The 16,507-nt window shown below is 47.2% G+C and overlaps 1 protein-coding gene across 1 annotated transcript in view; it reads left to right on the plus strand.

Moving 5' to 3' along the window:
* PPM1H (protein phosphatase, Mg2+/Mn2+ dependent 1H) overlaps nt 1–12,999 on the plus strand; it is a gene marked incomplete at its 5' end in the record, with an annotated part of 136,579 nt that extends 123,580 nt beyond the window's left edge. Inside the window, 2 exons of the mRNA XM_084275047.1 lie at nt 6,385–6,536; nt 12,779–12,999. Coding sequence (XP_084131173.1) covers nt 6,385–6,536; nt 12,779–12,926 — 300 coding nt within the window. The 3' untranslated portion in view covers nt 12,927–12,999. The remainder of the gene's footprint in view (nt 1–6,384; nt 6,537–12,778) is intronic.
* Between the last annotated feature and the right edge of the window lie 3,508 nt (nt 13,000–16,507).

The following is a 16,507-nucleotide window of genomic DNA, read 5'->3' on the forward strand; positions in this document are numbered from 1 at the left end:
TATGAAATTAACCTTGCTTAGAACATCTTTGAGACCTTTAAAATTAAAGAGAGAACCTGTCCCTGAAGGAAAGGGGTAGATCTAGGGACAGCCCCTTTTTCATGTTTCCTTGCTTGTCAGTACCTTCCCCTTCTTCACTTTGAATGTGTGGTGTCCCTCCCTTTGGGACCTGCTCCACTTCTCAGCCAGGCAGGCAGGAGCTCTGCCCTCATCCCTGTGATGGATTTGTTTAGTACCAGTGAAATGATGCAATTCTACCTATTTATTTTTCTTTCTGGCATGCTGAGCCCCAGTGTTTCTGGGCTGTGTAATGGCTGCAGCGCAGTATCTCAGCAGTATCATCTCCGCCAATTGCTGCTGCGGTATTTGTCTGTGTATATAAACCAAAGCTACTCATGGGCTTTTCTGATTTGTGTGGAGTGTGTCTGTACGTGTTCAAATTCTGGAATATGACATCCAGTTCATATGCTATCCACGTTTCAGGATCTCTTAACTGCTTCGCAAAAGGGAAGCAAAATTGGCTTTGTTTCCACATTCCCTTCACAGCTAAATTCAGCAGAAATGTACGAGGGCAGGAGGAGGAAAAGCAGAGCACCAGCAACCTCAATTTAGAGATACTGGCAAAAAAAAAGACCTGAATTTTATTAGGAGGTAACATATGCTTCAACGTGCTCTCCATTGCACCTCCTTCTCTTAATCCTATCTTTCTTCACTTAGCAGGGAGAGCCCCGGTGCTTTAGTTCCTCATGTTTTGGTGGGGGGGAGTTCATGGCTTGCTCTGTCCGTACGTGGACAGTGCACCTTGCACAGAACCCAGCACTGAGAAGCAATGCCTTTATGCTGCCATCTGGGAAGCTTGGCACTGGGAAGTAAAGGCGGTGGCGTCAAGCAGCAGTCGTATTTGGCCTTTGTGCAGCATTGGATTTGGAATTGTTTATATAGAGGTAGGGAAGCACAATGTCTGGTTTCCAGACCTGGAAAAGGGGAGGCACAGGAAATTAAGGCGCATGGTGAGTCGTGATAGAGGGAGGATCCAAGTCCTCTGGCTTCTGATTCTGGGCCGTAGTTACAGCATCTCTTCCCAAGTTGGGGGCAATGTGGTGAGTTTTCAGAACATTTTACTTGCAGCCTGACAAAGCTGTGGCGTGCCATGTCTCCCAAAATTTAGGTGAGGGAAAGGTAAGCATCCCTGAGACTGCATCCAGAAACAGGCATATAAAAGTAATTTGAGGGTGGTGTGAAGTGATACTTTGATAGAGTGCCAGGCTATGGGAGGAGAAGTCATGTAGCCAAGACTGACAAATGTAATCAGGATTCAGTGGCTCAGCTGTGACGAGACCAGATTTGGAGGACTTCTCCAGGTTGGTGAGCTCTAGAGAATTGAGCCTTTCATAATGAACTGGAGTAGCACAAAGCAGGCAAGCCATGGCTGAGGCTCTCTGGCATGGGATTAAATATTTATTTTTTCATAATGGAACAGTTCATTTGAAAGCTTTCAGCAGGAAATTCTGCTGCTTTTTTTTAAAAAAAAAAAAAAAAAGCTCAGCGAGAGCCGCCTTGTTGCAGCTGAAAAGCCAAATTTAATCCCAATTTTTTTTCGTATGGCAGCTCAGCTGTTTAGTGGGGAGAGGTGTGACACTGACAGCAGCGTTTGGCCCTTGCCAGCAACGAACCCAAAGCCAGCCACCATGGCAAACGATAAGAAGCTAATGAAGGAGAATGTTTCTCATTCTGTTATGTTAGTAAAATCTTTCTGACAACTCCACAAATACGTCAAAGGAGACTGGTTTAGATTCACATCTGCCTTCTGGAGAAAGCTTCAGGAATTACACCATTGAAAGGGACGAGCAAAGCAAATTCTTAGAGAAGTACAGTGTGATCAAAGGGAATCGAGGTGGTTTCAAGAAGCAAGCGTCACACTTCAGTAGCTTGAAGTCCTTCAGGGTTATGTCTACCAGAGAATTAAAAAAATAATAACAAATGCAGTAAATGGTCTTGCGTGAGCACTTTGATTTCTCAGAAAACGTTTGAGAAACTGTTCTGCATCACAGGTTATTAATATAAAAGATATGAAGCTACAGCCTAAGTGGAAAGTTGGCACAATCTATTGGAAATTGGCTAAAGGGCAGGAAACAAAGGGTGGCAGTAAAAAGCTAAAAGGAGATTAATTGGTGAGTGCTGCAGGGAGCAGTGTTGGGACCCGCTTTTTATTATTTACATATAAATTACTTGGAGGGTGGTATTGAAAGATGGTGTTGTTTGCCAGCGACACCGCGCTGGATAACACTGCGCATAAAAAGGGACGATACAATTAAGAAAGGGCTTAATTTATTGAAGTAGCCGAGTTGATCAATAGTGCAGGCGAGTGAATGCGGGCTGTTGTTTGGCTCGAATCCCCCCGGGGCTGGCTGCTGAGGAGCACCTCGAGTGGCTGCAGGCTCAGATGTCGCTGTTGTGAACAGTTTTCCAGCCACAGGGACTGGCGCCGGCTGCCTCTTAAAAACAAACGTGGCAAACAAGCTGCAGGACCTTTGTGGAGCTGCTGCCATCCCTGTCAGCAGCCAAACACAGGTTGTCAGGTGGGTCAATCCATTTGACAACCATCCCACCTGCTTGTTCACTGCTTGCCCAGAGCCTTTTTCTCAACCGCATGTAGGTGTGTGGTACAAGAAGCAACTAGTCTGGATTGAAGGAGGGCGTTGTGTGACAAGCGGCATTGCGTGTGTTCAGACAGATGTCGTGTGTGACTGTGGGCTCTGGTGGTGTGTATCCACTGTTACCTACCAGCAGGCATTTGTAAGTACCAGTCAGGATAAAATATGTCATAACCCAGCTCTTAGTGTCATGGATGTGAGTGCTACCAAGGTGGTGCTCATTCCTCCTAGTTGGCTTTCTACATTTTCTTGTTCCTAAAGTCAAGTTTAGCTGGTTCACAGATCAGATGCTCCATGTCGAGCCATCAGTGGATGGCAGAAGTGTGGTGACCAAACTGAGCTCCATCAAGGGGTGCGCTGGCGCTCCAGAGGTGTTACAGTGAGAAAGCTTGACAGCACAGCACGGAAGGGGTTGGGAGGCTGGGTGGGGGGAATTGGCAAAATTTTTGGGACAGCATGGGAGACAAGACCCAGAGCATGCGTAGCCCAAGACATTTGGGGCAGAGGACATGAGTTCTGTGGAACACTTATCAGGATTGACTTCTCATTGCAGAAGCAATGAGTCATGAGGGAAAACCTGAAGATTCTGGGTGGGATTGCTAGGAAATTTGTCAAGAGTGCAGCACCAGTTAGGGACACTCTGTGCTGTTGGACAGTGCCTGGCCAGCCATTATCTGTGCTAGCAGGGCTAAGTGATCCTGTTTTGCAGTGTGTGAAGCTTTGTGTAAACTTACACTGCAGACAGGACACCACTTAAACCTCACTTGTTTGGTTTCCACTGTGGGAAGGAGGCAGTCATTAGGTAGGTTGACTCTGGAATGTAAAAATAAAACAAAATAAAATGAAAAGTAGCAATTTCAATTGGAGGCAACGAGATGCTTTTGGTCACGTAGGATTTACCGGGCTGCAGGACTACTTGCCTTTGCAGGCACTGAAGTGACTCACTGGATTGTTGTGAAACTCCAGTGTATTGCACTCCCTTGCTACGGTGTGTGCAGAGAATGCTGTGGTGTTTGCATGACGTGGGGGGATGGAGTCGCTGTTCAGCATTGAGCCTCCATTACATGTGCCCTAGTGATGCTGCCCAGCCTGTCAGTGTTGCCCCATGTTCAGCTGAAGGCACGTGTTACTACTGCAAGGGACCCTTATTGACCCAAGGACCAACATGAAGCTGCTGGCAGAAAAGGGCTAGGAGCTGACTTGTTTCTCTACTTGGGCAAAGTGGTCTGTGAGTATAACTGGAACCTAAATCAGCACAGGTCTAAATTAAGTCATTTTTGTCAACAACATGCTTTTGGGGGCACCTACAGCTGTGTTTTAGAAATCCAAGGAAAGAGAAAGAACTTAATGCCCCCCCCCCAAGTATTATGTGGACATGGCTGCCCCGATATGCTGCTGCTGTGGTAACAGAAAGGCAGACAAGCTGCATGTCACTGAACATTTTGTTGCATGTCCAGCTGATCCTTGTATACAAGAATTTTACCTGAAGTTAGCCCAAACTTGCCTCCAGTAACAGTGGCACTCTTTTCTTTAGCTTGGGTACCAGCCTAGCATCCCTAATTGCTCTCTCCGCTGCCCTTCTCTGCACCACTTCCGACATCTAGTCTGTTCTCAGTTGCTGCCCTTGCTGGAGTAGTTCAGTTCACAAAGCTTTTGCTTTTGGGAAGTAACTACCTCATTGCCAGATGAGCCATAAAATCAGTGGTTGCATTTTCATCTTCCTTTCCTCAAAATCTAAATATACTCTTGGTAAAAGGATCTGTTCTTGGTGTTGCTCTAGCATTGTGCCTACACCAAGGATTTGGACCTTTGGAGCTCTGTGGATTGGCCACAGGTAGCTCTGCCCCAGTGCTGCTCCCATCGGACAAGATTGTTCATTTCAGGAGGATGCAGATCAGTGGTGCGTGGTCTGTTTCCTGCCTTCTCCCCCACCCATGCTGCAGAAAGGCTCTTGTGGTGTATTGTGTGGGAGAGGTGCAGTAGACGTCTTTTTTTTGTAGCACTGACTTTGGAAGCTTGGGTATTCCTAGGAGGGGCTTGCTTCTGGGTGCATCCCTGAGCAGTCTAAAATATTTGCCAGTACCCGAGAGATCTGACCAGAACACGTGGTGCTTGTTGGTGACTCTGTTGGCCAACTTACCCCACCCCCACTCCAGTGATTTCCGTGTTGAAACCTTGAGCTGTTACCGGCTGAACTAAATTTGGGGGAGCGGTGACTGTCGCAGCTACTGGTTTCTGTGCAGCGGGCTTGAGAGGGGAGCTGTGCTGTATGTAGGGATCTTCTCTACAACAGTGCTGCCACGCAACCTGAATAAGGAGATATGCTCTAATGAAGAGAGTATCTTGCCTTGACTTTAATCCTCTCCAAAGTCCTTATTCAGCTGCTACCTTAGATAATGAAGTGAAGGTTACATTTTACAAATGACCTTCTTGTGCTTTTGTGTGAAAGGCGAACAAGTAAGGATTAGCAGTCGGGTCTAGGTGACTTTTTTTTTATTATTGTATTTTTTTTTTCCTCTGGTACTGGTTGCAGTCCCATAAAATCATAATTACATTAAAAGGTCCGGGCATTTTATGTGCGTTGCCTGCTCCACAGCTCCTGAGGGGAGAATGCACCAGGAGGGAGAATAAAACAGCTCATATGTTCTAGTTACGCCAAACGCTCCTTCCAACAAATTCCCCGACTGCCGGCGCAGTGAGCGGAGCCCGAGGCCGGAGCAGGGTGCGTGACGAGGCGCACCCTTTCCAAACCTCAGTACAGATGATCGTTTCCTCCTGCCTGCCTTGCCAAGGTTGTCACACTTCTGTCAAGCTGCAGTTCTTGCTGCGGTAATTAAAGTGCTCGCTGAGTGCTTCCTAAGGGCTCCCCGTCGGAACCTGGGAATTGCAGGGGGTTTATCAGCTGGAATAGAGGGTGTGCTGGAAAGGGAGTTACGCCCAGCTAAAGGCTCAGGTTTAAAAAGCTGAGACAGCATGTGGTGAACTGACTCCATCCCCCTGTGCCGCTGGGGCGGAGGAGGGAGAGAAATGGGGAGTAAAGTTGAGCCTGGGAAGAAGGGAGGGGCGGGGTAAGGTGATGTTAAGATTTGGGGTTTTTTTTCATTACTTGACTCTGGTTTGACTGGTAATAAATTAAATTAATTTTCCTATGTTGAGTCTGTTTTGCCCATGACAGTAGTTTGTGAGAGATCACTCTCCTGCCTCACCTCAACCTACAAGACTTGTGTTACATTTTCTCTCCCCTGTCCAGTTGAGGAGGGGAGCACTGACAGTGGCTTTAGTGGGTTCCTGGCCTCCAGCCAGGATCAACCCACCACAGATGCCTTCTGTTACCCAGGTCTGGACACGTGCAGTGTTACCTGACAAACAGTGACAACCATCATTTGCAAATATATTATTAGCAAACATTTTAAAAAGTGTCAAATTATTCAGGTTTCATATGACCAGGCCTACCAGTGATGAGAAGGCACCTCACATGCTGAAGCCTGGCTTGGGAACGCTTGTGGCTATCCTGGCTGGGGTCAGCACTTGAGCTGGGGCAGGAAGGGTTGCTGTTTTGAGAGCTAAATTGGAGACAGCCACCATCAGTGCTGAAACGGGGCCAGGGGGAGGAGGTATTTCAGTGCCCTGTCCAAACCTGCTGACTCACAAGCAAACTCAGCAAGGTCTCATAAACAGGTCTGATGTTCTCCTACTTCATGGATGTCTCCTGGGCTGCTTTTTGTTTTAGGTGAGAGTCTATGACCTCCTGCAGTACGAGCATGGGCCGGATGATGTTCTGATCCTAGCAACCGACGGGCTCTGGGATGTGTTGTTAAATGAAGAAGTGGCAGAAGCTGTCACTAATTTTCTACCAAACTGTGACCCCGATGATCCCCACAGGTTTGTGTTCATCCCTGATTTTCTAACTTCTCATGGAATAGCACTTTCTTGTGACGTATGTTTGTCGAAAGTATGATATGAATAACATTAAGTAAATAAACAACACTTTGAAGAAGACATTTTTGTAAGTTGGATGGAGCCTCTGCAGTAAAGGTGGAGGTTTGGGGTGGGCAGTCTTATAGCTCAGAATTGCCTGCTTTCATAGTAACAGCTGTGAGGTCACAGTATCTTGGCATGGAATGCATTTTGTTTGCTGTATGAGGTCTTCTGGAAGCTGTAGGAGGCTGAGCTCTTAGCAACAGGTCTGTGTCTCCAGCAGTCACAGGTTGCCACTTAACTCTCCTCTGGATAGTGCCTTAACTCTAAAGATTGTTTCTCACTAGGACATCATCAGCATCCCTCTCTCACTCTGTCTGTGTGTATAAATACCACACAGTGTGGTTCCCACTCGTTCCTGGTCATGCTGTGACCTTTAAACCCACCTTCAGTAGGGGACGCTCAGTGCTACTAGCTGCAGGACAAAACAGGTGGAAAGTCTGTTGGTTTCACTTAAACTTACCTCATCCTCTTCATTTCCCCATCTTTATCACCTCTTACTTGATCAGTGCCTCTCTTTAAACACATGTAAGTTCCCAAACAACTAGCTAGAGCCCGGTCTGCCGTGAGTGAGTCCATCAGTCTGTCTGCTGCCGAGCTCGATCTCGCCATGAGTTAAAATGTTACGCTAGAGATCATAAGCCTCTCATTTGTAAACAAGGAGGGCTGTGGAAGTGGAAGGAGCTTTGCCTTTCCCTAGGGACTATTCAGGAAGTGCAGTGTGTGTTGCTCTTGAATTCAGGCCTGGCCATCACTGTCTCCTGCCCTCGCCCTGGGTGGAGAGCAGGGAAGCGCTTTGTCCGTATCCCCAGTTGGCCAGCGGAGAGCGTTGCTCCAGAAATCAGCTCTGAGATATCCGGGCAGCCAAGTGAGAACACTCGAGATGGTGCAAGAGCTCAAGTTACAGTTTTTTAGGTGTGGCAACTTGTCAGGACATGGGGAAACCCATCTCAAAATGTTTGGTGGTTCTCATATTTCTATGTGGTCATCTTCATGGGGTAAGCCCTGTTCTGTCAGCCAACAAAGGAGGTGACTGGGATGCCCTGACAGCCACTTTGGGTTTAAAGTGAGAGCAGCTCCAGAGTAACTCACGAGCAGTGCTTTTCTTGCACCAACACTTAAAAACCTGGTATGCAAAATGTCATTTTGCTGCAAGCACTCAGTCTTCAGGTGAATGAATGGTTAACGTGGATCTGCAACTGCAGGATTTTGATTTCCCCCACCTCCTTGTACTGAAGAGAAGATGTGATACAATGGGCAGTCAGGGCTGTTTCTACTTCAGCAGGACATGGAAGTCTCTCTGCCCTCTCTTGGGGACATCAGGCAGGATTAGTGAGGGGCTTTTCCAGGGCAAGTGGCACTGCGCTATGCAGATGTGACATTAAGGTAGGAGAAGATGATCACCCACCCCATCTACTCTCTGTTCAGAGGTGCTGGGGAGCTCCCACTTGCATTTTTGCATCCCCAAGTCTTGTCTCACAAAGGCACCTAGTCATGTGTAATACCTCTTCCCTGCTTTCTTCTTCATTCTCATCTAGCAACTGGGAAAGGTTGGCTCTTCCTACCGTCCTCACTGGTCGTGCATGTCAGTTCTGGGCACAGCCTGGGAATGCTCTGTGTTGTTCCTTTTGATCTTTCCAAAGCTGGTACGGCCACTGCATTTGCTGCTGTAGGAATGGCAATCCTTTGTTCCATCTTTTTGACTTGTTAGGTGAGCTGACCTGTCATCACCTGCTATAAAATACTCATGGAAACCAGAGACACTAAAGGAAAAAAGAGATTTCCTTTGTTTCAGTTAGATTTATTTGTGCCAGTTTAGCCCCACTAATTGGCGGGGGGGTGGAGGGAATCGGTCCCTGTTCATGCCAGCGTGAGCACAACACTCCAGAGTTGGGCCTGCTGTGTTACAAGTCAGAACAAACACGTTTATTAGTGTTTGACCTCCTGGTCTGTGAATGGACATCTGAATTGAAAATTAATTTGTTTCTTTAAGAAACTTTGTGCCAGGTCATTTAGAGGCTTACAAATAGCAGTGGCGAGACATTTCTCACGCCAGCCTGCAAAAGGTAATTAGAGCAGTCTCTCGTGTAGTTTACAATGATATTTATGAAAATTACCTTTGTGGAATTGCTCTTGTTGCTTGGTTGTAAAGAATATTTAAAGGGTTTAAAGTACTGTGTGAGAGCTTTCACGTAATTACTTCACAGTGGTCCAAATGAGGTATAACTAATGAACTTACAATAGCGTAGGAGCTCAGACTGTGGGTCTGCGTTCGTTCCTCTCGCTAGTCAGTGACAGGAGAATCCTGTTTGTTGTACTACCAGTGTTATGTTTAAAGGAAATATTATCCCAGAACATGTCAGGCTCTGTGATGGGTGTAGTGATGGGTGGTGAGGTGATCAGCTGAAACTGAAATCTCCAGGGACGTAGAAAACTTGCCAGAACATAAGAGAACTCGCTCCCTGGATTTGGTAATGCTGTGCTCTTCTGGAGAACCTACCTGTGGAGTGGACTCTGGATCTGCCTGACCCAGTGGCCTACTTACTCCCTGGCAGCAGCATATTCCAAAAGAAAAAAAAAGCTAGGGAGGAGTTTTGCAGCTGCGGAGTACTTATCTGTTACGTAATTAGCTCTTTGAGGGAACAATATCCCTCCCATTTGAATTAGAAGTCATTTTATAGCCTGATGGGTAAGAGCTTCCAGCCCTCGGCAGCACTCTTGGGACTCTCCCCTGCTGATGTTTACTGTCAGAATTGTGAGAGTTTGTTACCCACAGAAAAACATCTTCAAATCCTGTCAGACATAGCATGTGCCTGGGCATCTCCCAAGTGCAGGGAGAGCAGAGTCCTCGGGTCTGTCTTCACCCAGACAAGCAGACAGCCTCAGGGGATTTGGGCTGTGGGTGGTGGGCACAGACGTGATGAGAGAACAGTTCCTTCATGGAGAGAAGAAGCTGGGGTGCAGCTGGGTTTCTTAGCCAGCTCATTTCGTAGGGGTACTGTGGCAGACAAGAGCTTGAAGGGCACCCGGAGTGAAGAACAGGTGGTAGCGACACACCGCTGCTTTCCATACCTCATCTCCCTGAGAAGGTATGAAGATAGAGAAGTATTGCCCTCTTCCCTCAGCGCAGGTTTACCCACTGACCTTGAGAATCTTTCATTTCTCATCCTCCCTCCTGTCCTTTCTCCTTCCCTCTCACTCTCTCACACTGGCTAGAGATTTCTGAGGATGCTGGGGAGCTGCTGCACCTCAGCTGGGTGCAAGAAGATAAGAAGCTGCTCAGACAGCAGCACGTTTCCCCCAGTGTCGCCGTTTCTCCTGCAGTACTCCCACTGATCAATACTGAAAGCTTCAGCAGAAGGAAGGAATAAAAAAACAACCCTATATATTTATTCTTAAAACAGAAAAGTTGCATTCCAGTGAGGCTGTTCATTAGGAGAAAGTGGATACTTTAAAACTACTTCAGCAGTTCTCTAATGCTTTCTCGACAGCTGAATCCCAGGTTCACAGAGCCAGAGAATAAAGCATTTGGTAATGAACTGCTGCTGCTATTCATCTCCAGGTACAAGAGACTCACCCTTTCTCCTCTAGTGCCAGGTTGAACAGCATCGCTTCAATTCAGCTCTACACAAGGAGAGGAATAAGTTACATCGCGGTGCCTTCACCTGTTCCTTTGCTTGGATGGGGTGGTTTTCTTGTGTCCCTCACAGCCTGGCTCTGAGACAATTTGTGCCTCGTTAAAATACCTCTTTTTTTTTTTCTTCCCAATCTTGCCCTCTCCAAAAATTAAGCAACAAAAGCTTTACCCAGCTGAGAGCGAAATTCATTCCTTTATACTCTTTAGATGTGGGGAGCCCTTGTTAATTAGGAAAAGGAGGAAGGCAGCATTTTCTCTCAGAATGATGGGTGTTTTCTTCTCTTAAATTCTGACAATAGCTATGAAATCCTTGGGGAAAAAGTCTTCTAGCCAAAATTCACTCAGCATCAGACATACTGTGAATAAATACTCCAATTTCTCTCTTGCCACATGGAGCCCTCTTCTTTCCTTAACCATGCATCTAATTCAGGGATTTGGATCTGGGGAGTTGCAAATAGGTATATTTGGGGGTTCCCCCTTTAGAAAATAAGAAATCATGTTGCATTAGGGCAGTAGGAGCAGTGCTTCTTGTTACATCCTGCTTTTAGACCTTGAGGTGGTATGCACAGACTTACCTGGAACCTGCAGACAGCCTGCACATGTGTGTGCAAGCGTGGGTTAAAGTTCATGCCTGGGGCCCTTATTGCTAAAAGTAAATCTGTCAAAGGGGGTATGGACTGGGAACTTTATCACCATTAGGAGCAGTGAGTGCATTGCTTCTGTACACAGAATCACAGCACTGTAGGGGTTGGAAGGGACCTCCAGAGATAGAGTCCAACCCCCCTGCAAAGCAGGTTCCCTAGGACAGGTCGCACAGGGAGGCATCCAGATAGGTCTTGAATATCTCCAGAGCAGGAGACTCCACAAACCCCCCTGGGCAGCCTGTCCCAGGGCTCTGTCACCCTCACTGTGAAAATGTTCCTCTGCATTACTTTGCTTCAGACTTGGGTAGGCAAATGTTGGTTTATTTTCATTAAAGAAATCTATCCAGTAGAGTAAATAAATCTGTTCCTGGTTCAAAGGAGTTGTTTGAGTTTAAGGCACCAAAATTGTAGAAACAAATTATAATTTCTTTTTTTCTTCCTTTTATCCCCAGAGCGGGGGTATCTCTGTATTTTATCTCTACTGGTGGAAATTGCTGTTTACTAATGCATTCCCTGGTGAAAATGTGTGGGGATAAAACAGGACTGAATACTCAATAAACTTCACACACACCCCCACTTCTGATCAATGGAGATAATGTTCCAATCCTCAGATGGGGTCTGGGCAGATCATTTCTGGCCAAGGGTCTTCCTTAGAAAAGGAGATCTTAAAATACAAACCCTTCTTGCCCTCCATGGTTTCTGGAAGCTGCAGAGGTGCAGGTGTGGTGGCTTTTGTGTCTGGCTTCATAGAACCCCACATCATCTTGGAGACGGATACTTACACTTCAAATAAGACACAGGCAGAGACAACATTGACCTGTTTTTTCTTGTCCATCTTTTAACTGATCAATTAATTTTTAAACATCAAACCATAGAAAAGCTTGTCTCCACCCACCTGAACTCAAAACATCTCAGCCAGGTGTTGGACTGATGAAGAAAAACACATGGCAGTTACCCATAATGAGATTTCTTTCAGAGGAAACTTCTAAATGAGTGCACAGGTGTGTTGGTGTGGTAACAGCAGGTAAAATGATAAGGGAGAACGTGTCAGAGCACTGTCTGTGCACCACCTCTTGGACTCTGGCACCCCTCTGCCCCCAAGCAGCATCTGTTATTTTTCCAAGACAGAAAACAACTCCCATAAATCCAATGCTGCTCAGCCCAGCACAGGCTGGGGGGTGTGTTGAAGCAACAGGAGATTTGTTTTTTCACAAAGTTAAGCACTTGACAACTCATTTCACTCAGTTTGCATCGAACTCATACATGTGAAAGAGCTGTGGGACTCTCTCAATCTTTTTCTTTTGCCAGTTTCAGAATAAAAAGTGTTTAAAACCCGTTCTTACAGCCAAGGAAAACTGTCGAGTTAGTCGTCTTGGTTTAAAGTGTAGTTTTGATTTTACATTTAGTGCTCTGTTACTTTCAAATCACTTTGTTATAGTTTGTCTCTGAAACAGTTAACCCAGGTTTACCTTCAGATGTTTCAGCCTACTGGGGTGTAGTTTTCAACAAGTAGTAGTGTTATTGTGGATCCCTGGGGGTTTTTTTCAGACTACTCCTTGAGAGTAGTTTAAGAGAAGTGGTTTGATACTTCTCTGAAAACTTGTGAAGCCAGGCACCCAAAACAGCCTGTGGCTGTTTTGATTGATGGGTGTCTGTCATGTACCTTTTAGATCCTGATGCAGGAGCTGGCACTGAACGGAAAGGGGCTGCTTGGCAGGTGTGCCCTGGTTTGAGTTTCTCCTGCCTGCTTCGAAAACGCTGGGCAGCTTGTCCTGGTGGCTCAGGACAGCAGACCAGTCGGGCTGTGTGACCTGGTTCCCTCCTGAAGACGAGCACTCCCTGCCTGTGTTCTGCCTTCCCCACAGGTACACGCTGGCGGCGCAGGACCTGGTGATGCGAGCCAGGGGCGTGCTGAAGGACCGGGGCTGGCGGATATCCAACGACAGGCTGGGCTCTGGAGATGACATCTCTGTCTACGTCATACCTTTAATACACGGGAACAAGCAGTCGTGAGAGTAGCCTCAGGAGCAGTTGTAGGATGGGGATCCTTTTGGGAAGGGCCTGTAAGAGACAATATGTTTTCCGTGATCTGACCAGGACACTTCCAATTGATGTAATCTATTCAAAACTAATGCTGGAGGGGTATTCTTCTGCCCGAAAGGTAGGGCTCTGCACATATACTGTATATGATTAAAGATAACCCTTAAGATTACAGTTTCCCTATAGAAATGGTTTTGGTGCTTACCAGGAATGGGGTTTAAATGCTGCTAGCATATTATGGATTCTGTCATCCCTCCAGGTGGGGAAGTTTTGGGTTTTTTCTCAGTTTACCATGTAGCTTGGAAGAGCCATTTTGGTTGTGAAAGTAGAAATAGGTCTGAGAAGCCAAGAAGGCTCCTGAAATCTACCCCCAAATACTCAAAAGCTGACTTGGGTCACATCTCATTTAAAATACCTATATACACATATATGAGACTCAAGAGTTTTCTTCTTTCAAAAAGTTGCATTCATGACTTACCTATGGACAACCTACGTGTAAATCCTTTGAACCCCCGTTTTCCTCTCCTGTCTCTTCTTCAGTAGATTCTTCTCCTGTATTTTAGTAGGAACACTGAAGTTGTTTTCTGTGTGACTGTGTCTGTTTACTGCAGCTAAAGCAGCCACCTGCAAAACCGTCCAGGAGAAACGGGTCGCAGTCCCGTGTGGCAGGATTTACTCTGGCGTGAGGAATTACTTGTCGGGGTTCCCTGTTGTTGTGTGCACCATGGTTACACAGAGCACGTAAACTCCCCCTTGGGTGATGTTTACCTGGAGGGCCACGGTTTCTTTGGGATCAGAGATTTTCATTCATTGAATGGTTCTGCCTTGCTTTATCCTGTTGAAAGGATCCCTGACCGTACAGCTTTTGCATCAGGTGGGATTCAGTAAATGCGTTTATGCTCCTTCATTGGACTCCTACTTGGAAGTGGTGTTATCGTACTCGTTATCAATTTGGATACCCAGATAGTGACCTACTGAGAAGTCATGTCACATCTTCCTGCCTCACTTCTTACTCAGCGTAGCTTCGCCTGCTTGACTTGCTGATCAGAAAGTGACAGCATAAAACTTTGTCCTCTTAGTAGCACGGCCTGTAGTCAAGGATCAGAAGATCACTGTGACAGACGCCAGCCCTTGGCTAGCTCCAGCAGCTTCTTTTTTTTCCTCTTTGCAGCGATGAATCAATTTAAATAAAGTAAAACATTATCAGAGTAAAAAGTAAATAGTCTGAGAGAGAGAGAAGCAACTCGGTGATCCTGAGGCTTAACCTGGCTGCCTCTGCCTGGCCTTCAAGCAGGCAGTGCTCTCGCTGCATTGGCAGGTGTTGAAGGGGAAACAAAACCAAATAGCAGGTTCTGGCATATAGGCAGGTCCCTTGGCTGGGGACCAGGCCCAACCTGGTTTGCCCCCAGACCACTTTCTTTTGGAGCTGCTGCTGCTTTGGTTTGTACTTCTTGGATAGCCGAAAGATGGGGGCTGATGTAGGGCAATGAGTAGGCAGCTTGCAAATGTTGTGTCTTTTCTGAAGGAGGGAGAGGAGGAGGAGGAGGAGGATGCTCTGCCCTTGGTGGGCTTTGTCCTGAACAGGCATGGCCTAGACCTTGCTGGTCCTGTGACGTACAGTGCGCTGTGTAAGCCCGCGCAGCGCGTGCGCGGTGCCGCTGCCCAGGCGCTTTGTTTCCCTGCATCCCAAGGGCGCACGCAGCAGTTCCGGTGGGTTCAAACCACCCCTGCCCAAAGCGTCCAGGGCCAGCAGGAGTTTGGGGTTGAGAGGAGACAATGCTGAGGGTGTAACGACTCAAACATGCAGCGGGCTGCATGGGCTTGGCCTGGACACTGTTCCGTGCGTTCCCCAGTGCCTGCAGGTGATAAAGCTGTGCAGAACAGAACTTTTATATTCTAGAGCTTCAGTATAAATCAACAGCGTATCTGATTATGTGTTGTCATGCTTTCTCTCTTCTTTCCTTGTTTTCTTTTTCCCTTTGCCTCTTTTTCTGTGTGCAGCTGGGTGAAGAGAGAGGTTTGGAGTCCACAATACTTTTCCCATGGCCCCTGATATGTTTTAAAGTTTTAAGCAAGAGATCTTTCCTTGCAGTTTATTTTTTCTCTTTTTTTTTTTTTGGTCTAATAAACTTATGAACATGCTTTTCATGCTCTGTGTAACTCCTGTTGTCTCTTCGCAAACGCAGTTGTGTAGTCCTCTAGCAGTTCAGGTCCTTTCACAAAGAAACTAATGCTGGCAGTTCCAGTGGGTTCATCTGAATGGCAAGGAAAAGGGTGCTTGCTGGTACCAACTACAAGCCTGAGTCAAATATTTCAGTGCCCATGCATTCTTTAGTCTTTGTTATTTGGCAACACGGTGTCAACGCACGTACCAGCCATACAGCCACCGCGTGCGATGTGGTGGCAATACATTTCCAGAGCAGCTGAGGTTTAAAACTGAACTTTCAAGTCAATGGAAAATGCACCTTCTCCTTCAGGGGTCTTCAAACGTCCGCCTGGAGGGATGGGTGGGAGCAAACTGACTCTGGCTTCTCAGAGCAGAATCTCACGGGCGCTGCGGCGGCCTCGACAGTCAGCTCCAAGTAGTTTGTTGTTGGTGTCAGTCAGCCTGCCCCTCTGCAGTGGCTGTGCACAGGCAGAGGTGTGCGAGCTGTCAGCCCCTCTGCTGGGAAGGGCAGAAGCACAGTAGCAACAACTGACATCAGCCAGCATCAGTTAATAAATTGAGAACTTGAAAGAATTATCAAACGCTTCCTACTCAGCTGTATGTGACTGAAGCTCTGCGGTGGTGTGGGTTCTTTTTGCTTTTGTGAAGCCCCTGTCTTACACTGACATGCTTGCCTTGCACCAGGGTGTCTCTGGTACGTGTCTGACATGCTGCTTTCTCTCCTGTCTGCTTTCACGTGGAGCTGCTTACGTGCCCTGCGCCGCAACTGCGCTCCGCTCCAGGGTGTGGGGTGTAAGTTCATGCACACACCAAAGCACCCTGTAAATAGGAGGTGGGGTCATTTTCTGGGAAGGTATTGTGGGAAATGCAAAAGTAATGAAAAGCATTCCCAGTTCCTTTCATAGGTTGAATCATTCTGGGAGTCGCAGTGTTAGAAACTGCTGGTGGCAGGGAGGATCCATGGTGTGGGTGCAGGACACCATGGACATCTGCTTCAGGCAGGTGTGGGATGGGCATTGCCCTGTTCAGATGTGCAGCTGCTCCCAGGCTCAGTGATGCTCCAGAGTTAGGAGAAGACAGCTCTCCTCAAACTGCAGGAAGCTGGGCATTGACTTCACATTCTAGATCCCTGGCCTGTCTTAGTTACTGCCTGATGCCAGCAGCGCTGCAGAGTTTTGCCAGTGAAGTTCCCTTAGTATCCAAAATTGGCCAAAGGGTCAGCAGGAAGGAACCTCAGCCCTGAGTTACGTCTGTGTGGCCGTGGCACGGGGCTGTGCCCTCGCCCATGCTCGGAGTCAGGCAGGTTCTTGCCCTTCCCTTGGCAAGGGCAGGCAGCAGCATGCTGTAGTTTGGGTTAGCTGACAGCGTGATGTAACGCGGTCTTCTG

This window comes from Gallinula chloropus, assembly GCF_964237585.1.
Source record: "Gallinula chloropus genome assembly, chromosome: 1".
In the NCBI taxonomy this organism is placed as follows: Eukaryota; Metazoa; Chordata; class Aves; order Gruiformes; family Rallidae; genus Gallinula; species Gallinula chloropus.